This window comes from Pongo pygmaeus, chromosome 1, assembly GCF_028885625.2.
Source record: "Pongo pygmaeus isolate AG05252 chromosome 1, NHGRI_mPonPyg2-v2.0_pri, whole genome shotgun sequence".
Classification (NCBI taxonomy): Eukaryota; Metazoa; Chordata; class Mammalia; order Primates; family Hominidae; genus Pongo; species Pongo pygmaeus.
In genome coordinates this window covers 79,327,442-79,351,959 of record NC_072373.2, presented here as the reverse complement: position 1 = coordinate 79,351,959, position 24,518 = coordinate 79,327,442, and the positions used below count along the sequence as shown (strand labels likewise).

The following is a 24,518-nucleotide window of genomic DNA, read 5'->3' as shown; positions in this document are numbered from 1 at the left end:
TAAATAGATTTAGATCTAGGTCTGGATATATTTATATGTATCTAGATCTAGATCTATATATGAATCACTGTGTTCTTTTGTATTATTAAAAGGCCTTTATGTAACATAACTTTTAATACTGCATATTCCACCTCCCCATCATCATCATCTTTATCTTTGTTAGTATCATCTCCAAGATCATTATCATCATCATTGGTTAAACACTATGAGCCAAATCATATGTAAGTGGTTTACACATATTACGCTATTTTACTTTATTCTCAAGAACTATTCACATTTGTAAATGGAGACAAATATAGCCAAGAAAAACAAAAATATTGAAGAGAATAATAATCATCTGTAAGTTTTGTGCCTCTGACAGAAACTCCAGGACCATTTCAAACTAACTTAACTGGCAACAAGGTGACAGAAACACTGATTATTACCTTGTACTTTTTTGGAAAGTTAAAGCTAAATAAGGCTATATACTTATATATGTTTCTTGAAAGAGATTTCTTACCATTATATAACCACTTAAGAAAAACACTTTTTAAAAAAATTAAAAACTGAAAAACAAAGTGTCTCTTTATTTTTCAGTTCCTAAAGAATGGAATCATTTAAAGATGGGGAAATGCTTCAGCTCAATGCAAAAAGGCTTCTTCCAAGAATACATAGGCACTATTCAGGGTTTAGAAAGTTGTTTTAGAATCACAGTAGAGGCCTTTTGCTTATTAAAATAGACTATTTTTTTTCCTGACCATTTAGTCTTGCAAAGCAGCTGAGAGGAGTAACACCATATTATTTCTTCAGCTTTCAGATATCTATCTAGTAATTTCCATTTTCATCCACAGAACACATTCAGAGCAGAACTGGAGTAAAGTTGTTGCTGATTTGATTTGGCTAATGTTTCTTAAGAAATGACGGTGGCACAACTGTCACATCTTTCTGCCAAAACCTTGTCAGTCCAGCAGTCTCCACTGGATGAGGTGAAGGGAGAGGAGGGCTGGAGATAGGAGAGTCAGTCCTGAGAGGGGAGGAGGGTGGCTAAGGAAGTGTCAAGGGGGTCTCTGGAGAAGGGGCCCTGGGCTATTAGCTAGCTGTCTAATCCTCCCCTCAGCAAGGCCTTTTGGCTGCCAAGACTGTTATCCTGTGTGCAGTGTTGATGGTCTGTAATCCTTTGTCAGAGTAATTGACGGTGAAGTCTGCACTTTTGCAGCTAATGATAAATAGGGCTTTTAAAGGTTGTAATTTCTTGTTTAACTGATGCCAGTTGCAAATACTTTGTGCTGAGGAATAATTCCTCTCTGCCAAATAAAATACAGTGGAAGTCTGTGGTGTGTTTTTCAGCTTATTGTTAGTCACAGCTTTCCTGACAGAGCACTTTCTATGCAGGAGATAAATGCTCAGGCCGTCCGGCTGCCAATTTCAGCACATAAAGGACTTTTCTGTGGAAAAGACCTCTGTTTCTCTAGTGAACATTAATAAGGATTTGTATTTATTTTACTTTTTATTTTATTCTTTTACAAAACCCTTTCAGAGGGGCAAATGTTTACTTCCTTGCAATGAGAATTATTTGAGTTTTTAAATGGGTCTCATTTCTTTCTCTGTCCCATTCGTGAGCTCTGGTTTGCACACAGCTCCTCTAGATAAATGGCAAGAAGATGGCTCTCTAGTCTGTTCACAGAAAACTGTATTATGGGCAATGGGATTGGGGAAAGGCTTCCCCAAGGGTCTGTGCACCACAAGACTGAAGGGAAAATTATAGTAAAAGGGGCCAGAGGATGGCAAAAAGGAGAGAAATCAGATTCCTATGGGCTCAAAGAAAGATTGGCTTGCTTGGATATAAACTGAGATTCATACCTTTCACAATGAAACAAAGCAACACAAAAGTGCACCGAGAAATACCAGTGTGCCTCAAAAGTGCAAGTGAATGGATTTGAGAAGGAGTCTCACTCTGTCGCCCGGACTGGAGTGTGGTGGCGTGATCTAGGCTCACTGCAACCTCCCCCTCCTGGGTTCAAGTGATTCCCCTGCCTCAGCCTGCCAAGTAGCTGGGATTACAGGCACCTGCCACCACGCTCAGGTAATTTTTGTATTTTTAGTAGAGATGGGGCGAGGCTGGTCTTGAACTCCTGACCTCAGGTGATCTGCCGGCCTCAACCTCTCAAAGTACTGGAATTACAAGTGTGAGCCACTGAGCCCAGCCAAGTGGATGGATTTCAAGGGTTTTCATATATATGCCTATAATCATATTTAAATGTATTGATGGAGTTACAAACTTAAAAATGTCCTATGGCCTCCTGTGGCCATTTTTTTAAGCAAATGAAACACCATATTCAATTTTATGCATTTGGAAATTTTTTTTTTGTGAATGAGTTGGTTCAAGCCAAACTCATTCATAGGAAATAATTCGCGAGCCCAGGAAGTCCAGTAGGTCTCAGGCGAAATGTTGGCAGGTGGAGGTGCTTCTAGCTAGTATAGAACCGCCGATGAGTGTGTTATGGCAGGTTTTATTATAGGGTGGGAGAACCTTTAGGATATATATTCAGACCATTTGGAAAGTCCTTCAGAGCTCTTCCATACATTAAAAAATGACATGTCCTTGTGTCTTGAATTCCTGCTTTACTTATCTAGTAATTTAGATACACGTGTATGTCATAGATTGAAAGAAAGATGACCAGGAGAATTAAAAACAGACCTAGACAGGGGAGAAAGTGGGAGATGAGGGACAGAGACATTGTGGTGAAAGTTCAGCAATCAGAGAGGCCTTGAGCATCCTATCCATTAAAAGTAGCAGACAGGCTGTATTATTAGTACTGTCCTTCTGAATCTGTAAAGCATTAATGTTTGTCTCATGCCCAGCCAAAACCAAACTCCAAGTTACCAGGATGCTACCTGGGGACAAAACTGCTCCTATCACCCACTTTGCTGCTGAAAACCCATTACTGACTGTCCTACCCTGGAGGGTGCAGTTCAAAGAGTCTTAGCATGTTGGGAAAGGTCCTCTACCATCTGGCCCTACTTTCCCACTACAGCTTCATCTTCTCTTCTTAAAGCTCCCAAATGCTCGGCTGAGACAACATAGGGAAATCATGATCATATCATTTACCAGCACTGCATTCCTGAGAAGTCTATTTTTCTGAACTCCTGAAATTAGGACAGTGACATAGTTTTTCATAGGGCTGTTATGAGGAATAAATGAGGTAAAAATCCACTTTTAGGAATGAGTAATACTGCCTTTATCACCCTGCTCTGTCCATTACAAACAGTATTTTTCCACTGGTCAAAATGTGTATTTTTCCATCAACATCTAGTGCAATTAGTTCCTCTTCTTTATGACTCATCTATTATCTCATCTATTAAGGTACAGTTGATCCTTCCTTTGCATCACAACTTTACAATATATATCCTCCATTATCTTACATAACTCATTTTTGAAGTTACTCGCTTATATGTCTGTTTTTCCTCACTAAATTTTGAGCTCCTTGTGGGAACGATTGACCTTTCATACTTATCAGCCAGTACTCACCACCAGTAGTAAGCATATATTACATTAAATAGAAAGAAAACACAACATAGGAACTCTGAATTGTGATTTGTCACTGCAACTTAATTTGAATTCCATGGTTTAAAGGCTCATATAATCCTTGGGCATGAAATCAGTTTAACTTGTGGGCATCTGATCATTCCATTTCTACTCAGGCCAAATGTTTTGCTTGTTTTGTTCAAGAATTACAAATTTAGAGTTTATGAAATTTTCTTTCCAAAAACTATTAAGAAGTAGAAGAATTTTTTTTAAGAAAAGATTTTATTCAAAAGGGTTATTGCCACAGGGAGAATGCTTCAACTACAAGTTTTACAAATGTCCTAAAGTCAGACAGAAAATAGATTTTGTTTATTATATTATTATTTTTAATTGACACATTATAATTGTACTTGTTTATACAGTACAGCATGATATTCCGATACATGCATGCAATGTGTCATGATCAAATCAGAGTAATTATTAATAGCATACCCATCATCTGAAACATTTATCTTTTTTTGTGTTGGGAACACTCAAAATCCTCTTTTCTATTTGAAGATATACATTAATTATTTTATAGTCACCTGATAGCACTATAGAACAGCAGTCCCCAACCTTTTTGACACCAGGGACCGGTTTCATGGAAGTCAATTTTCCCATGGATGGGGGAAGGCAGGGGGAGGGGGTGAGAAAGGTTTTGGAATGAAACTTCCTCCTCAGCTCATCAGGCATTAATTTAGATTATCATAAGGAACCTGCAACCTAGATCCCGCGCATGCGCAGTTCACAATAGGGGGGGTTTCTGCTCCTACGAGAATCTAATGCTACCGCTGATTTGACAGGAGGCAGAGCTCAGGCAGTAATGCTCACTCACCTGCCGCCCACCTCCCGCTGTGTGGTCCTGTTCCTATCAGGCCACGGACTGTTACTGGTCCATGGCTCTGGGGGTTGGAGACTAGAACACTAGTTGAAACTAGAACACTAGAATTACTCCTCTTATCTAGCTATAATTTTGTATCTGTTATTAACCAACCTCTCCCTATCCTCTCCTCCCCTCACCCTTTCAAGCCTCTAATAACCACAATTGTACTCTCTACTTGGAAGAACTTTTAAGAAGTGGATTTGTCGGACTCCTCCCTATGGAGTTGGCAGTGCTGTATAGTGGGTGTGTGTGCAGGCAAAGCAGATCCATATTTCTGTTAACAAATGTAATTTATAACAAGTAAAAAGAGAACTATTCAACTTAATTTCTTAAGAGTGAGGGTAACTAGTTCCCAGGATTGAGGCTTTTGCCCGTATTCATATAAGAAGGTATCACGTTTTCCATTCTTCTATCACATGAGCACCCTCTAAAGGGTAAACGCTCAAATTTAAAATTTTATTTTTATGGTACTTAAGGCAAAAAGACAATATAACGTGGGTCTCCCATAAATGGCAATAGCAGAGTGTTTTTTAAAACTTGGAAAGTGTTTTTTGGGAGGGATAGCATTAGGAGATATACCTAATGCTAAATGGCGAGTTAATGGGTGCAGCACACCAGCATGGCACATGTATACGTATGTAACTAAGCTGTGCACATGTACCCTAAAACTTAAAGTATAATAATAATAAAAAAAACCCAGAAAGCTAGGTTGCAGCATTTCAATAATTTACGATGTTGGGTGAAATGGATGGGTAGATCTATGCAATTATCTTGCTCTGATTGGCTTCGTGCATAATCAGATTAATACTTCCACTATTCTGAGAGGGATTTATAACCATTTGATCAAGAGAAGAACAGAAATATCTTGCAGGCTGGAACTTCAGTTTGCAAAGCCAGATCAAATGCTCAGAGGCATTTCTTTGAAGAAAACATCTCATGAAAATCATAGAATTGCAATCCAATCGTATCAAGAAGTTTATCTATCTAATTTAATTTCTGGGTTAAAATTATACCCAATACACTGTCATGAATTCCTGTCCATTTCTTAAAAGTTCTTCCACTTCTTAATAGTTTATAGGAAGAAAATTTTATAACCTCTGAATTCTTTCAGGATCATTGGTTCTACAAATGTCAAGTGTTTCAGAACTTGGGCTCTGTAGCCAAACTACCAGACGTCGTCCATTGTGTGCCCTGGGCCTGGATGATCAGCTCCCTAAGCCTTGGTCTCCTCATCTGCAAAACCTCCTAGTGTAGTGAAATACGAAATGGTCCATGTAGCACTTAACAGAGGTTCTTAGCAAGTAGTTAGTACTTAATAATTGTTTGTTATTCAGAAATATTTATTAAGTACTTACTTGGTAAATCATATTGACTTGACATTACATTAGTTCCTGGAAATTATATAGGAAAAGTCCAAAATATTGTCTCTGTCTTCACAGAGTTTATAATAATAATACATTATATAATAGTATTTTTTTTAAGTCATCTTACTTGAACCTCACAACAACTCTTTAAAGCATTTAGGACACTTTCCATTGGTATTTTACATTTTATTTCAGAACTTGGGCTCTGTAGCCAAACTACCAGATATCAGCTGCATGCCCTGGGCTCAGGCAAGATGAGTGAGTTTGCTGAAAGACGGTGAGTGACAGGACTGGCTCTCAAGGCTCTGTCTTCTAATTAATGTCATTTCCAGTCCATGTCAGCTCTTCCCCCTGAATATGTAGTTGAGACCAAAATACATAGAAAACAAAGAAGACATCATGGAAATATACAGCCATGTGCTAAATTGTGTGAATCGAGCACTAGCTCAGAGTTAAAGAAGGAGAATAATTAATGTGGCCTAGAGTACTGGGAAAAGCAAAACAAAAATAAAAATTTTAATTAAAGGTAAAACTAATCAACTTACCCACTGACCATTTTTATTCTGAAATATAACTAAACATTGATTTCCCCAAATGTTAAACTAGATAAATGTAACTTTGCTTAGTTTTGTTAAAATTTATTAAATTAACACTTTTTAAAATTAAAATTGTATTGTATCCTTTTGTTATACTATAAACACATTTAGAATATAAACGAAATAACATACGTGAGGTATTTTATGATCTTTGAAAGAAAGGCCTATATAAATGCAACCTCTCAACGCTGAGAAGTTGTGAACACAATTAATTTTCTCTCTCATGGAATTCTTTCCAACTGCACTGAGAATAAAGTGGGGGACATAGATTTCTACTTATTTTTCTAAAGTTCAAGAATCTCTAAGCTGTGGTTAACTTTTGGCATGAGACCACAAAAAACACACTCCAAATATTCATCATATTCATAGGTTAAGTAGGGTACACAAGATGTAATTGATTTATTGGCCATTGGTCACTGCAGTCGTTGTATAGGCCTGAATGCAAACTTGCCTTCTCAGCTGTACTCTGTTCTTAAAGGAACCTTGAGAAGCAAGATAGACTTTGAAAAGCTGGTGTCATACATCTTTCCTGTTTCCTGTCCTTAGCCTCCACAAATGATGATCTTGGAGAAACTCAACTTCATGAGAGTCTTTGTTGGAACAAATAAAATGGTAAATAGATTTTCCCCAACAGATCTGCACCCGGTGTGTAATAGACTATACCCAAAACATTTCCAAATCTTCAATATTAGTCTTTCACGCTCAGTCTGGAGAACTAAATTTTTTTTCTGGATTCTCTCCTTTTGGAAGAGGCATCATCTTGGGATCAAACTAACAGGCCTAGATTCTGTTGTTACTGGATGCTTTGTGCCATTATTTTTCCAGCCCTGACAAGAAACTGCTCTTCTAGAGGGACCCATAAAACTTACCTAGTGGCTTTGGTCTGAACTTTGAAACATACACTGCAAAGAGTTCCAAAGGCACACGTGTTATTTGGGTCCTAGTGGAATGGTCTCAATATATAAACTCTCACAATTTAATGGAAGAACATCCTTAATGATTCACCTTAAATGTACCCCATTCTTTTTTTTTGTCACCACTTTGTCACTTTCCTACTCCATGTTTGTATCACATAGCAATTTAAGACCTCATTTATATAGTTCATGGTTGTGCCAACCAGCATAATCTGGCAATTTACTTCACTAGGAACCTTACATCCTCTGCCTTGGTTTATTTCGATTTTAGACATTATATATATATACACACACATATATATATATACACATATATATATACACACACATATATATATATATATCTATGTTTGGCAGGGTCTCACTCTGTTGCCCAGGCTGGAGTGCAGTGGCACAATCATGGGCTCAGTGCAGCCTCAACCACCTGGGCTCAGGTGATCTTCCCACCTCAGCCTCCCAGGTAGCTGGGACTACAGGAGCATGCTACCACACCCAGCTAATATTTGTTATTTTTGTAGAGACAGGGTTTCGCAATGTTGCTCAGGCTGGTCTCAAACTCCCAGGCTCAAGTGATTCACCTGCGCTGGCATCCCAAAGTGCTGGAATTATAGGTGTGAGCCACCTCTCCTGGCCCTGAAATCTCTACTTAAAATATATATTTTTTGTTTACTGCTAAGTTCAGCAGGCAGTGATATCATGTGAGCTATTGTCTGGGAGCTCCGACCAGAAACTACTATGTCAAAGTGAGCTACCAGATACAGTTAGTACTGTACTAGGTAACAACAGTAGGTCTCAGCAGTTTTAGTGGGCTATGCAGAGAACTCAAACAAGTAAAACTTTTGCATCGCAAGAGGTCGTTCTTTCTCACGTGAGCAATTGAATCTGCTTCTAGTTCTCATGTTTCTAGCACTGTTGTTACCAGTTCAACTTTGGGTTCTCTGAGCTAAGTCAAACACATACCCACATAGACACACACACACACACACACACACACACACACACACAAACATTTTATAAGAAATTATGCCCCCCACCCTTAAATGTTAGATTTTTTAAAAACTCTGGAACTTTATAAATAGTTTTTCGATAGTTTTCTCTGGTCTCTTGTTAAGTATTTGAATACCTGCTAAATCTGAACATTATCTTTAAAAGTTATCTAAAAGAACATAAGCATTCATGCAATGTTGAAATAACCCTGATATCTGCAAATATCATTACTAGTGTTATTTAAAAATAGTCAAATACATTGCAGATTTGACCACAGGAATGTGTATCCATGGAATTACACAGTATCTAGTTAATCCATTGTTAAATTCATAGATTCCAAAAATGGAGATAATTAGTAATTAAGTATATTATTCTTCAGTATATACCTCTTTGAAGGCACAGATTTATCTATTGGTCAAGTACTTGAAGAAGAGTTTGTAATTTAAAATTAGAAAGAGTTATTAAAAACAATTTAACACTATGCCCTTTTTCAACAGCAACAGTAATAGAAACCTAGATTGGCAAAGTTACAGTCTCAAGATCACATGACTTTTTTGGGCCAGAGACAGAGAACTCAGGTTGTCTGGCTTCTGATCCACTGACGTTCCCCCATACCCCATTATATAAAGTTGACTTCTCATACATTTCTATGAAAAAACTTTACTAACATTGAATTGCTGAAAATGTGGGAAAGAGTGTAAAGTTATAATTGTATAAATTTCGTCTGGGGCTATGATTAATTAGAGATAAGTTTTGATATAAAAAATGGGGTCTCTCAGGCCAAGAAGTTACCTATATTCGTATCACTTGGTGACCACCTACACTTAATGGCCAGAAAAGCTCAGTGCCATTTGGTCTTGGGAAGACCTGAGACTGGTGCTCAAACTGGAATTCTCAGCAGGGCGCGGTGGCTCACACCTGTAATCTCAACACTTTGGGAGGCTGAGGCAGGAGGATTGCATGAGACTAGGAGTTCAAGACTAGTCTTGGCAACATAGTGAGATCCCAAACCTACCAAAAAAAAGATTGCTGGGCATGGTGGTGCACACCTGTAGTCCCAGCTACTGGGGAGGCTGAGGCAGGAGGATCACTTGAGCCCAGTAATTTGAGGTTGGAGTGAGCTGTGATTATGCCACAGTACCCCAGCCTGGGTGACAGAGTGAGACCCTGTCCTTAAAAAAAAAGAAAAAGAAAAAGAAAAAAAGATACCTGGATGTGTCTAGGAAAGAAAATTGTAAGAATCCTTCTAGCCAAGAAGCTTTCTCCTCAAACTAACAGATTTGTAGTAAAGGAATAAGTTTAATGATATCATCAGGGAAAGTATGACCACTACTACTAAAAAGCCGTAGTATAGAAATAACCAAAGAGAACAAAGTGAAGGAGCCCAGCAGGGGTCTGCAGAACACAGCTGAATAGCAAGAAAGGAAAATATTTCCTTTTAACTCTCTCCTTGGCTTGATTAAAAAAAAATTAAAATGTAGCTTAGAATGTCCCCACCTTTGCCCAGATCAGTTATCATACACACATCTTCTTTAATTTACTTAATGCAAACACTGTGTTTATAAAATCTGATTTTCTCAAATCCTTTCTTCCATCTACTCACCTAATCAGTATATGTTTTCTATAAGAATCTCCTGAGTCCATGAAATTTTCAAGTTTATTAGTAGGATACTGTATTTTAAAGGTGCTGACTTCTGAGTAAATTAACCACATAATTACACCCTGTGTCATTTTAATCAAATAGATTAAAGAAAAGAAATAAGAAGGCTGGTAAATGAAACTTTTACCAATTGTTAGAAATGCACTTGCAGTGGAATTAAACACTAGTATATCCAGTTTGTCCTTGTTCTTGGTTCAACATATTACTATCAAAGTCCTTTTACAAAGTAATTCAAAAATTGGAAAATTTTTAGAAATAGGGAAAACCTGAAAAAAGACCCAAGGTTATATGAGGAAATATATCTGTAATTGCCATGTAAGTCATATTGGAAACAGATGCCAAGGAACAGAATGACCCAGGTGGTGATTAAAGAGTCATTGTCCTTCCTTAACCTTATCTTCCTTTTCTGGTTATCATTTTATGTTTAATCAATACAACTTTTTATTAGGTCTTTCCTTCATCCTGCTTTCTTCCTGTTATGAGTTGAGCAGTGTAAATTCTTCTTGCCAAATTTCGGATGATGAGGATTTGGAAGTGTTGGCCACGACATGAGTCACAGTGACACACAGATTACTCATAGATTTCCACTCCAGGCAGACAGAATGACTATTAACAAGGACTTCTTTAGGGCTGTTCAACAACAGAGGACATGATTCAGTGGAATAAGATTATTCCACATGAATTTTTGGGTGTTTTACCCAAATGTAACTTTTTTTTTCACATATGACCTTAGTGCATCGGCTTCCTTACTAGTTAAAACAGTCACATATCCTTGGAGAGGAAATCACCATATAATTAAGGCTTAGGTGTGGTTGGCAGGCCGTAATGTTCCTGTATATTGGAGAATGAATTAGCCAGGCTTTTGCCCAAGCTCCTTTGCCAGAGAAAGGGAACAGAAAACATGGTGACTAGAAATGACTAACTAGAAGAAAATACAACCTCAAGCTAAATATGTTTTTTGGAACATAGAAATAACTGTATCAGGTCACACCTTTTGAGACTTCCTTTGTCTTTTCCAGGAGCAAGATGGTCAATAATTCCATATGTGTCATCATTATCAAAGTCAAACATTTATTGAGCACTACTAAGAGGTTTAGGGCTCTATTCTACACACTTTGTTCACCTGCCTTCAAGGCTTACTTTCTAATCGGAATAATTACTGCTGCAAAGTCATTCACTGAGAAAGTGCATAAGAAACCTGCATAACACTTGATCCTGGAATTTACATGTGTTACAAAAATGCAGTAAGCAGGAAATTTTGTGTGTCAAGACCTTATTACAGAAACTGATCCCTGAGTGGTCAGGTTTGGTGGCTGAGTGTGAATGGACCAGGTTGTTCAGAATAGGCACTTTCACCAAGCAGAGTCTAACATATTAATTTAATAATTCTAAGAAAAGTACCCAAAATATGGAAGACTAATGTCAGGTGCCGCGATAGCACAGTTAACAAGTTAGGTAAGGTGCCTACCCTCATGAAGCTATATTCTAGTGTGAGACAATCAACATAAATAATTACAGACTGTCATAAGTGTTATAAAGCAGATGGTTAAGATGCTGGATGAAGAATAGTGAGAAGCCTACTTCTGATTGTTGATCACAGAAGGTTCCTACAAAGAACTGACAGGTCAGCTGAGACTTAGGGAAGGAGAAGGAGCCATTAATGTAAAAGTTAGTAGGTATGGGTAAGGTCTGTGATGTGTTATTAGGCAAAGAAAGACAAGGTCAGAGAAAAGTATAAATGAAAAGGACAAGAAAATTATGTTTTTATCACCATTAGCAATACAACTAGAGTGGAGTGATTGGGTGAGAAATAATAGGTCAGCTGAGAACAGGATGCTAAGCTTCAGGTATGACAAAGAGAGGCCCATGCAGTGTTTTCTAACCTTGCACTCTCTTTGGTATATTTGTCCTCCTTCCTGGCCCATTCCTGGCTCTGATGGCCACCAAGTGTACTAGAATATTTTTTTTTTCTACTGTTATGTTACTTGTCAAGTGCTTTTGACTTCTTTCTCCAGATCAGTTATAAAGTAAGTATCTTGAAGTGTAGACAACATACAACATTTCTCTCTACTCAGAGCGTCTCATTGCTTGGCATGTAGGTGCTCAATAGATATTTGTTCAAATGAATGAATAAAGTGATAGTGAGAGGATGCTAAAGTCAAGATTGAATGTAACCATTGTTAGTGGCATCCATTTTGGGATTAGCCTAAAATGGTTGATATAGGCAGTGTTTGCAGCAAGTCTGATGCCACTTGACTCATGGTTAAGAGGTCAAAGATGGCAGAGAAATGAAGTATGTAGTTATTCTTATCTCCTTTCAGTAAATTTAGAAGATAGAATAACTCTTTATAGTTATTGTAAAAAACATCTTAGGTTTCTTCTTTCTCTAGACTGTGGTTAGAGGTAAACTAATGTCTTCTAAAGATTCACATTGATTTCAGTCTGGAGTATATCCCTGCAGAGTGCTGTGGGCATGGAGGAATATGTCAATCATTGAAGCTTTCCCCAGGCCTGGTAATTACATTACAGCCGTTATGCAAGATAAAATCCAGCCTAACTTTTTCTCAAAAAAGTAAAAAATCACACCACCAACACCATCACCACCAAAAGAATATAATTCAGTCATCACGCTAAATGAGCAATTATTGAAAGATTTTTTATTAGGCTAGGCATTGGAAATGTAAAAACTATCCTATAACTCCACAATGCTGAATTTGAAACAGATCTTAGTCCCATAGCCCAACCTACAATTATGCCAGTTAGGACACTTTTGAGGGCTAACATCACAGGCTTTCCCAGTAACTCCCCCGAATTAGAATCAAAGTCTCCTTATTCCCAATCCAAAGCCATTTCCACTATTGCTCCATAATACTTATTTTACAATAAAATATAAGCAAATGTGTACAACTAGTTCTCCCAATTTGTATCATTTAAAAATATATGTATCACTTGTATCTTAAAGCAGTTGTCATGGACTAAATCTTTATATCCTCCCCAAATTCATATATTGAACCCGTAACCGCCAGTGTGACACTATTTGGAAGTAAGGCCTTTGAAAGGTAATAAGGTGTAGATGAGGTCACGTGAGTGAGTCCTCATGATGGAATTAGTGTCTTTATAAGAAGAGACCAGGAAGCTTGCTCTCTTTTGCTCTCTCTGCCATATGAGGATATAGTAAGAAGGCAGTTGTTTGCAGGCCAGGAAGCAGGCCCTCAACAGGAACCCAAATAGGCCAGCCCCCTCATCCTGAGACTTCCAGCCTCTGAAACATATTTCTGCTGTCTAAACTACCCAGTCTATAGTATTTTGTTTTGGCAGCCTGAGCTGACTAAGACAACAACCCATTTTACAGATACGGAAATTGAAATCTTCGGATGTTAAAGAATGGTATTTTCCTCAAAAAAGTCAAGCTTTAAGCCACTATTTACACTTTGACTTTTCTTAGTTTTTAAATAAAATTTGAATTTTTGTTCTTTAAAGAGAATTTTATTTCATCTAAAAAGTATTTTAAAATATCAAGCTTCTTATGTTGACCATTTTAGCGTGTTTTCATCTTCAGATTTATTTGGCATCCAAGACGAGAGTAACACCAAGAAGAACTTTGATATCCTTTTCAGCCCTCTTCATTTATTCTATATAGTGTTACAGAATTACCTTTGGTTCTATGTCTTACTGTGATGGAAAGCTAATTCTCTGTTACTGTGGCTTTCTCTGCTATAAGCACCTTGTCCTTTTAACACAAGATAAAAAATTATAAGAAAATTCAAGTCATACTTTTGTTCTCGTAAGTTCAAATGCCTTGTAGCTGTCTTTCTATCTAAGCAGAGAAGCTCTGCTCCATCACTCCTGTCCTTCTAAGAGCTGAGCTTACTCATTAACTATATATATCTCCTTCATTCCTGTCTGCTTCCAGTCTTGGTTTTTTAGAACTTGTGCTTACCAGATTTTTCTTTAGAACATTAAAAATTATAACCAAAAAGATAAGGAATCATTGAAAAAGGTGAGATATGATGCTTGCCTCTCATGAAAACACTAGTTTCTACTGGTAGTGGCAAGATTGATGTTGTCTCTTTTATGAAGTAACAGCAGTCTCACTGCAAAGGGAAAAAAACCTCAGCAGAAGAAGACAAGAGCATATGCCTCATCCTCAGCTCTGTTTGTAATCCTAGTCAAATTCCTAGTCAAATACCAGGCACTTCCAAGGAGACCACACATCTGGAATATTGCAAGTTTAGAAAGCTTCTAATATCTCAGTCAGAAGTCACTCTTTTCCCGGAATTTTGGTTTCTTCCTATCCTTTTGGAATTTACCAAAATAATCAGACATTTCTTTTTAAAAGAGTCACTGAATAAATAATGAGTAATATGACTCAACTGTTGTGTTTTTAGGCATATGGTAACCAAATTAGTTAACCAAAAGCAAATAGGCTGGGAAATAATTGAATTTTCATAACCTGTCTTTAGCTCTTGGCTTTCTTTTCTTTCCTGTCTTTTCTTCTGAAGCTAATTTCTAGTGAGACTATTTGTTAAAGGTACCAATTGCTTATCCGTCTGAGTACTAGAATCTATTTGCTTTCTAGATTTTTTTTTCCAAAATTTGAATTTAGGAAGGCAAGTTGGCTTTTTAGAAAGCCAAGAATTGAATAATAGCAAAAAAATGCCCCAAATGGAACTTTTGGGACAAACACCTGTGCATGATATATATGCTTGTGCAATTTTGAGTCTACCCCATATCTCAGTTCTTGCTGATTTTTAAAGCTTTTATTCATTTTTCCAGTTTCCTAGTTCTGTTATGCTCTCCATCAAACGTGACCAAGCCATATAAACGTATTTGAATGGCTTTCTCACTTTCTCTCCAGTTATTCTGTGATAGAAATCTTACTGAACAGCTAAATAACAACAAAGAGTGAGCAGAAGAGTAAAGGTACAGCAGCAATGTCTTTGACCAGCCCATTTTTGAGAACACATTATGGTAGCAGTGGTAGCAGTAAAATCCACCACTTGTCAAATGCCTACTATGTGTCAGCCTATGTGCCTTTTATGCATTTATTAAATTTTCAAATGACCCCGGGATGCAGGTGATCCTACTCCCATTTTATCATTTTGGAAACTGAGCCTCAGACAAGTGAAGCATCTTATCCAAGGCCACACAGCTAGTCAGTGGCAGGATCTGTATGAGAACAAAGGTTGTTCTTATTTCTAAGCTGGTTTACTTTCTACTCCACTCCACTTCCAACTATGCTTCCATCCCAATTACAGCTAGTTGGGTCTGACAAAAAGATTCTTATTTTCCCCTTTTTTGGCATCCTGCAATGAATTGAAAAAATGAGTAAACTGGTAATACATCTATAGAAAAATTGGAGGTAGCTTACATATCTGAAGCCAGAATTTCATGTCTTTATCAAAGAGAAGGTACTCTGTTCAATAATGCATCTCTTACAGTAAGAATTCTAACATATTCATGAATACATTATTGTTATTCATATCAGTAAATTTTGGATTCATGAATACATTAGTATTATTAGTAGTATTATTATTTCATGTCTGATTATTCACTTACTGAACATTGATAAGAGCTTCAATTAAATACAAACACAAATGTTGTGCTCTGGAGTTATAGTCTAAAACAGATTCATCATCACATGGAAAATGCTCACATAATGCGGTGGGGCGGGGAGATTTATCAACATAGCCTCAGAAGTAAGTACAGTTCCAATATGGGACTACATGGAAAACCTTGCTTTGTGTTGGATATTCTCAGGGGTTCTGATCAATAATCCTTTAAGGAAAATGTCTTAAGAGAGTTAAAGCGCTTAAGGTGATATGGATTGTGTTAACATTTTTGGTGCTATAGAAATGTATTTGTTTTATAGAGGTGAAAAGAAATATATAACAAAGAAGCTAAAAACAGTGCAAATCACATTAGAGTACCTCATATTCTTGAGTGTTTTCTACTTGAAAGGAGGGTTGGCTATATTGAGAGAGTTAAATTTTGAGCTGTCTACACAGAACCACTGTTGCTTTACACAGAGCCACTGACTCATCTCTTTGATCAAAACCATTCAAAATAATGTAATTTTACACTTCTTAGAGCATTTTCTTCTCCAGAGAACATATGTCATTTCCCAAATTACATATAAGATGTTTTAATTCTATTTGCTAAGGCTTAGTCTGATACTTGACTAAAAATGAACCAAGTCTATACCAAGATGACAGTAAAGACCACCATACAAAGTTTAGGGGCTTTAGTGTGCTATAGTTCAGGTAGCTGTGCTGTGATAATGCACAATAGCTGCACAGTTGGGTATTTGTATTGGCAGAGATTTATTCACTCTTGATACTTGCTGGGAGTCAATGATGGAGGACCGCTGAAGGACTATGCTGTTGAGATGGTGCGGGTGTGCTGCTAAACTTGGCTTTGGTCATTGTGATGCACTAAGCTCAGTCTATATTGCAACAGTTTTCCCGGTTAAGTTACCCATGTACCATTTATCAGGGCACATATTAGAAAGATGCTGTCCTAATTTCAGTTAATGCTAAGTGTAGCCAAAGAAACTCAAATGAATGCCACAGCTCTATTTCACTGCTTTTCATAGGCCTTGCAATAAAAGCTAAACGGTTTTTAGTGGCTTTTGCAATTACACTTCCTTTCAATTTTCCAAAGGTTACAGGGCCTGAACCACACAAATCCCATTAAAGTAAGTAGCTGTTGTGCAATATAAGTTCCTTTGAAAACATTCTTCAATGCCCATAAAATGATCAGCAGGCTGCACTTTAGATCCGCTTGCCTGCCATGCTTTCAACCAAAAGGCAGATGACAAGCTTTGATGTGGTAGTTGGTTTCTGCTACTGGAGCTGGCATTTTATCTTCTTGCATCAGATTTTTTCCCAAACTGATGTGACCCAGGCATAGGAAACGCATTTTTCTTCAGATTTTATTCCTAAAATATGTTTTTACCGTACCTTTAAATTACATTTGGCTGACCAATGATTTGGAATCTCTAAGGTTCCTCCCACAGGATGCAGAGCAGAAGAGGGTGAGGGGCGTTGGAGTTAGCTGAAGCTTCCATGGCGAGTGCAAGGCCTTAGTGAATAGGGATTGCCACATGCTGTCAGGACCCCATGCTTGAGGATGGCACTTTATGCCTTCTTCTCCACCTTCCCTCTAGGGCAACTTCAGCAGCCACATGAGGAGTCCAGAGTGAACTTCACACTAGAGCCAAGGTCAGGGCTATTGTTCTCTTTAACTCATATTTGAATGCACAGAGGGTACCCTACCTTGGGCTTACAGCCTTCTTTTCTCAAGAAGTTCTTCATATGTATTCTAACATTGTGATCCATTAGAAACATCCATCTCTTTTAGTACCTCTTTCTTGTGTATTTTCTTGGTGGTTTAAGTAATTCATGTATCCTGCAGCCGCTTTTCTAGTAAAGGATAAAAATGAAAGAATAATTCCTACATTTGCAAAGGAATCAGACCACAAGACTTTTTCCCTCTCTAAATCTGGTGACTATCCTATCTGATAAAGAAACACTGCAAAAGAATTTTTCCTCTGCGGGTAAAACTATCCAGAGACAAAAGACAATGCTAACATAATTACTTGCTATGTATTGTTAAAAAGAATAATTGGAATTCAGAAATTACCCGGTCCTTTAAAACTTTAAATAAATCACTAAAATTCTTATATTCTAGGACTGCTTCTATACCATGACATTACTATAACTCTTTCAACTTTTACTGTAATGTAATATGTCAAGGAATCCTGTCTCTTTTCTATAGAAATACCTGAATGCATTAAGGTGACAAAATATTTACATAGAAAATATTGAACCATAATTTTTAAAAAGTATTTGATAATATACTAATATATATATATATAAATTTAGAGCCTGGGAAATCAATATGAATTGGTGCTATCAGAAAAGATTTATAGGGAAGGTATGATTTGAGATGTGTTTTAGGAACAGAGAGATTTTAAACTGTGTCCTAAAGTGAAAATCATCTCCTATGATTGTGGGAGAAGATAGAAGATGGGGCATTCTACTAAGCTAAAATAACCCCGCACTTATTTAATTGATAAAGCAAGGACTTATGGATATCATTGTAAAGAAGAATGCAAGAACATCTGGATCAAAATGGCTTCCTAGATAAGAATGGTTGCATTTTTTAATGGCTATTCTGGTAGAAAGGACAACATGTGATATTCATCGACCCTCTTTCTCAGACCCTCTTTATAACAGCTAGTATGGAAAAATCTGTCTTTCCTATAAATATTTTCCCTGGGGAATGGTTTCCATTTATGTGCCGGATGCTTTGTTGTTTCTCTCTTGCACAGCGTGTATGTTGTCATCTGCACTTAAGAGTGGAATAGAATTGGGAATCCTGGTTTCTCGCTCTGGCTGGAGGTCCGAAGTCCGCATTGTGATTTTGGGCAAGTCACATTGTTCTTGTAGATCTAATTTAACTCATCTGTAAAATAAGATGGTTGAATTAGACAATTTCATGGGTTTCATTAGATGCCAATATTTTATGACTCATGATCCCAGCAAGTCTACACCTATTTATAAGGCTGTTTTGCTTGTTTTTACTAAGAGTGACAATAACTACATATATTCAGTTTACTCGATCATCAAAAAAATTATAAAATCCATAAACACTTTGGATTTGAAATATTGCGACTTTGATAAAAAATGTATCCATGTAGGCCAGGCGCAGTGGCTCATGCCTGTAATCCCAGCACTTTGGGAGGCCGAGGCAGGTGGATCACGAGGTCAGGAGATCGAGACCATCCTGGCTAACACGGTGAAACCCCATCTCTACTAAAAATACAAAAAATTAGCTGGGCATGGTGGCAGGTGCCTGTAGTCCCAGCTACTCGGGACGCTGAGGCAGGAGAATGGTGTGAACCCAGGAGGCCGAGGTTGCGGTAAGCCGAGATCACGCCACTACACTCCAGCCTGGGTGACAGAGCAAGACTCCATCTCAAAAAAAAAAAAAATGTATTCATGTTTCCGCTGGTTATTCTACGACTTGGTGAATCCTTCCCGTTTTAGAATGCCAAAGAATGAGATGCATCCTAATATCCAATGGGATGTCAGTATCAGACAGCATGTTTCAAAATCAACCTTCACCGTAGTTGTTTTTGCAAGAAAAGATGACCCTCTTGGAATTAGTAAAAATACACTGCTTTCTCTCCCCTGAATTCAACCAGAGCCAAGGATCTGATAAATGTGTTTATCACAGGTCCTTCAGATGCCCTGCATTTGTAAACCTCTACAGTGTTTATGTTTCCTTTTGTACTGCTGAAAATACCGTGCTGGGTCCTGTTCTGCATTCTTAGGGTAAAACAGGGAGCTCACACTTTGTGATTAGTGAGCAAAGACAGACCATCCCCAGGACTGCTGCTCGAGCTGTCTCTGTTGCCCGCTCATCGTCTCTTTCTATTATACTTGCACTCTGAAGGACATTTGCCAGAGCCAAACTCCCTGGATCCCTGTTATTTGTGTCTTTTCTCACCTTCAACATGATCTGAACTAGTGTTTTCATTTGTTAAAAACAACAAGAACATTCACTGGGAAACTTTTGCTGGAATTGCTTCAGGTCATCATAGCTATTTATTCCCTGTCATAAACTATAATTCTCCATTCCCCTTACTCCCACATCAGGGGAGTTGGTGGTTTATGGTGGACAGTCAGTGGAATTTGATTGAACAGTGGAATATTTCAAAGAACTACTGAGATTATGTAGCAGGTTGTAATACTAAGAACAAAACATAAAATATTCTTGGTCTTGATTGCAGTTGGCAGTACAAGAAGAAATAGGCTTATAAAACAACATAAAAGATTTATAATTTGTGGTTGCACCTAAGAAAGAATTTTCTTTGAGAGAAGAAAACAAATCATGGGATTGGCTTAATAGGGGATTTTCTCTATATGATTAAAAATAATGGCTTAGGGTCTAATTGGTCTCAGTTAAAACAATGTACAGAAGCTAAGGATTTTTTTTTTTTTTGCAGACTTCTGTTTCGGGGGCATGAAATACAGATTATTGTGCTATCACAAGGGCTTGTATTACTTAGAAAGACCTGAAGTATGAGACAAAATGATTTGGAAAAATGAACAGGAATGGGAGGAATGCTTCCAAATATTAAATAGGAAGGAGAACGCAAGTGCAATGTAACTACTGAAAGGTATTTAATCCTAGGTGTTTGAATTCTAGTGCTGATCTTATTGCAAACTAATTTTGCTAATAGCTAGTGGTATAATCAGTGATGTTGGTTGGAATATTTTAGGCATTGGTAGATCTCAAAAATTATTATTAAATTTGCTCCATTTCCAAGATGCAGCTGATCTTACATTCTTACTGAGTGTCACAGAAGTGCCACCAAAGCTGGGCCCTAAGGTGAGGCACCACAAATGTAAAATACCAAAGAGAAGGTTGACTGCGCGAAACCATGAAGCAGAGAGAATGGTATGGTAGCTGCTTGGCTGGAGGAATCTGGTTGAGATCATATGACATTTTTTTCTACAGAAACAGTCTTCTAAGGACAAGAGGAGTTTCACGTTTTCCCTGAAAACAAATTCAACAAGCATTTACTATATCTGGGTGCTTTAATTATCAAGAAGAAATGTGCAGTCTCTATTCTAAGCTTCAAGGGTATTCCTGGTAAGGAAGCATTGATGAAGAAGGATTCTCTTAGCAAAAGACTTAGAGGCCTCAGTTATCAGGCCTCTGGATTTCAGCTACATTTTGACTCTATACACAAATCTAGATCATTCCCTCAATTTGTAATAAAAACAATATTAGAGCTGAGGTAGGTGTCATCATGACTTGTGCTAATAGTTTTGCTGAGTACATTGTATGTTTATAATCAGAGAGAATCAGGAGAATTTGCATATTAGAACAGAGAGCCAAAAGTACTTTCTAAATAGCGAATGGCCAAGCTCTCCTTTTTCTCCCCATCCTCACTCCAGCGCCTCATAATTTTCTTTGGGCTGAGCCTCTTTGGGGAAAAGCTATGGGGAATGTAAGTCCAGTTCATTAGATGGAGCATGTGACTTGGGTTTCAGCAGCATGGTGTTGCAAATCTCTGGGACCTAGACAGGCTCTGCAGAGCTCAGGCCTTAGGGTGATAATTTGATGGAGGTGTCAGCACAGTTGGTATTCGACTCAGTTTCACATATACATCACTCCTGACTGGGCTGAGTAGGGGCAGCAGGAGAGGAGCATACTACACTCTGACTGCTACGGACAACCTGGACAATTATCTCACCAGGCTACCTTCAGGGGAACTCAGAGAAAACCAAGGAAGGATCTTGACATGTAAAAATGGAGTTGTGATTCTTCAAAGGTCCCTAAGATCTCAGGGTCCTAGAACTCAAGTTTGAGTGAAACATTTTCAGGGATCTTTCTGAACTGTTTCCTGTTCTTGGGTTCTCAGGGAGTAAGCCCCAGGCTAATGTTAGCTTGGGTTGATGGCATTGTAGCACTAGTCCTGATCTAGGCTGAGGCCTCTGAAGCCTGCCTTTGCAACAGCATGGAGCCTTGAGTGAATGCTGTTAGAAATGACTTGCTGCTTCAAGGAGAGTGCATGGTAAAACAAATCCCTGTAATGTGGTTTGAACATAGTTTCCTCTCTATAACTCTACATTTGTATTCATGTATATATGTTAGGAGAGAAGGAACCAGGAGATAATTGGTTTACTTGATTATTAAACTATGTGAGTGAGCATAATATTGTCAAAGACAAATAAGGTACGAAACCATCTACTCTTCTTTCTTTATCTCTAGAGAAGTCCAAAGAACATGGGCAGGGGTAAGATTTTCCTTGACAAACAGGCATCAAGGAGCATGCAAGTAATGTCTCTCTGACAATTCAGGTCTTGTCCCAGATTCAGAGGCAACAGCCAAGCATTAGAATTGCTGGGATTCTTGACATATGATCTTGAGAGCACTAATGGCCACGTTTGCACATGCAAAGTGGCATTTGGCTATAGGACTTTGATAAAGATGTGAGCAAATGAAGCAAGATCTTACTATAGATATACTGTAAAAAAGTCTTAACTGGGACTCCTACAGTGAATTTGGCTTCTTTTCATCATTGTGTTCTATTCCAGATGATCAGCTGAACTCAGAAGAAAAAAAGAAGAGAAAGCAGCGAAGGAATAGGACAACCTTCAATAGCAGCCAGCTGCAGGCTTTGGAGCGTGTCTTTGAGCGGACACACTATCCTGATGCTTTTGTGCGAGAAGACCTTGCCCGCCGGGTGAACCTCACCGAGGCCAGAGTGCAGGTAACTCAAGCTGTGGGAGGCTGGCACCAAGTAGTACGCTCCTCAGAGGCACATCTCTGAAGACTGTTTAAAAACACAAATTATAGCCCAGCACAGTGGCTCATGTCTGCAATCTCAGCACGTTGGGAGGTTGAGGCAGGCACATTGCTTGAGTTCAGGAATTCGAAACCAGCCTGGGCAACACAGTGAGACCTCATCTTTACCAAAAATACAAAATAAATAAATAACTAGCCAGGCATGGTGGTGTGTGCCTGTGGTCCCAGCTTCTTGGAAGGCTGAGGTGGGAGGATTGCTAGAGCCTGGGGGGTGGAGGTTGCAGTGAGCTGAGATCGCGCCACTGCACCCCAGCCTGGGTGACAAGAGTGAGACCCTGTCTCAAAAATAAATAAAAAAATAAACAAACAAACAAACAAATAATACCCAAGTTATAGGCTTCAGATGGGAGCTGGTACTCATAAGGGTTACATATGGTCAGCATGAGGACAGAATCCTGTTTCCAGCTGTGTTTCTTTGGGCAGCAAGTATTTTCTAAAATAAAATTGAATGCCTTCAGGTAGGGCAGAATAATCCTTGCTACAGGTTCCTCTCCCAGCACCCCTTTCTTTCTGACACTTCCAGATTTATGTGATATACATTGTCCATCTGAGTATTTTACTCTGCACCCTTAGATTTCAATTTGATCTCAAAGTGGTTAAAGAGATGAATTCTCTGTTTCCTACCTCAGCTCTTCTCCCCAGTCTTCAAGAAACTTGTTGTCAGTACACATGAGTATGAGCACTGATGGAGTGGGAAATGAATACTTAGGAACTGAGTTAAGAGCACACTTAAGTGGATGATTTTATTTTCCTTCAGTGTCTCTGTGAACTGAAAGAAGGTAAGAGCATGAAAGGCAGGAAAAAGAGAATAGCCATTCTTTCTAACATTAGTGCCATGACACACCAACTGCAAGCCAGACATCTAGAACATGATACAACCTGTGATTAACAGTCATAACAATATGTAATACTAACACTACTGGAGCCCTTATATGCCAAGTAGTGTTCTTTACATAAGTAATCTATTTCATCCTCACACCAATTCAGTGATGTGGATAGTATTCTTCATTTTGCAGATGAGAAAACAGAGACACGGAGAGGTCAAAGTATTTTGCACAACATCACATAGCTAGGAAGTGTCTGAAATAGGATTTGAATGCAGATATGCAGATCCAGAGTTCATGCTTTTAATTACCACTCCCCTTCACCCCCCCAAAAAAACTGAACGAATAAGAGTCTCCTGGCTAAATGCCTTTTCAAGTAATGCTTTGTTGTGTCTCTGCTGAAAGATCTTGTCTTCCATATTGCCAGTAGCAAGATGCTGTTTTGATAAGGTGGGTAGGTCCAATCTGTCTTGTCTTCCTTACAAAATTATTGTTTGTATATCTATGTTCAGTCTGAGTGTTAATAATTTCTTTCTGCAAATGATAACCCTCTTGAACAGCCAGAACTTGAGCTAGACCCCAGGGTAGATTCCTAGCTCATTGATTAGGGCCTGTGTCTATGGAGGAGGCACAGTACATAGTGGGAGACCACTGTGGATTTGATGCAGAGATCCTGGCACTCCCTTCAGCCTGAAGAGAAAGTGTGAACGTTTTCCCATGGGGAAACAGGGACCTCACCAAGAAGTACTCCCCAAGAGAAAAAAGAAAAATGTCACTGACAAAAGAAGAAAGTCATGGGAGCCTGTGGGGCCCCTGAGGGTAGGTTAGGAGGAAGTGTGAGTGCAGGTGTCCCCTTGGGCTCAAGTGAGAGTGACCCACAGGCACAACACTCAGTTTTGCTCTCCCATTCACCATCCGGTGCAGATTATGCAATTTGTCTTCCCACACCCTCTTCCCCCACACTGCTTACCGCAAATCTCTAACTGTGCTGTTAAATCCATTCCTCTCTCCTCAAAAACCCCATGTCTTTTATGCCACGCCTCAGCTTGCAGTGGTGTAATGAATACTTTTAGTCCAGTAACCCACAGCACACTAATATGCCACTTTTGCTAAGGAGATCTAAATTTTAAATAAGGAAACCTGCAGAAGGCAATGGTGGACATTTATGAAAGACCAATTTTGGGGTTGGGGGACTCTCTTGCCCCTATCATGACAGGGAAATACCTTTTTTATATGTTGGAACTATTTTTTATTTCTCTTTTCCCACCCTGTTATGATTTAATGACTTTTAGAGCAGTGAACATTTCCTAAGTGAGTAGAGCAGAGTTCACCCTTCATGACTTTATTCTTTCCCCATGA

At 38.4% G+C, this 24,518-nt stretch overlaps 1 protein-coding gene across 2 annotated transcripts in view; it reads left to right on the top strand.

Annotated features, from left to right (window-relative positions):
• PRRX1 (paired related homeobox 1) overlaps positions 1-24,518 on the top strand; it is a 78,142-nt gene that overhangs the window by 36,450 nt on the left and 17,174 nt on the right. For both annotated transcript variants that reach the window (XM_054447730.2, XM_054447760.2), the window contains one exon: positions 22,065-22,240. In XM_054447730.2, the coding sequence (XP_054303705.1) occupies positions 22,065-22,240 (176 nt within the window). The remainder of the gene's footprint in view (positions 1-22,064; positions 22,241-24,518) is intronic.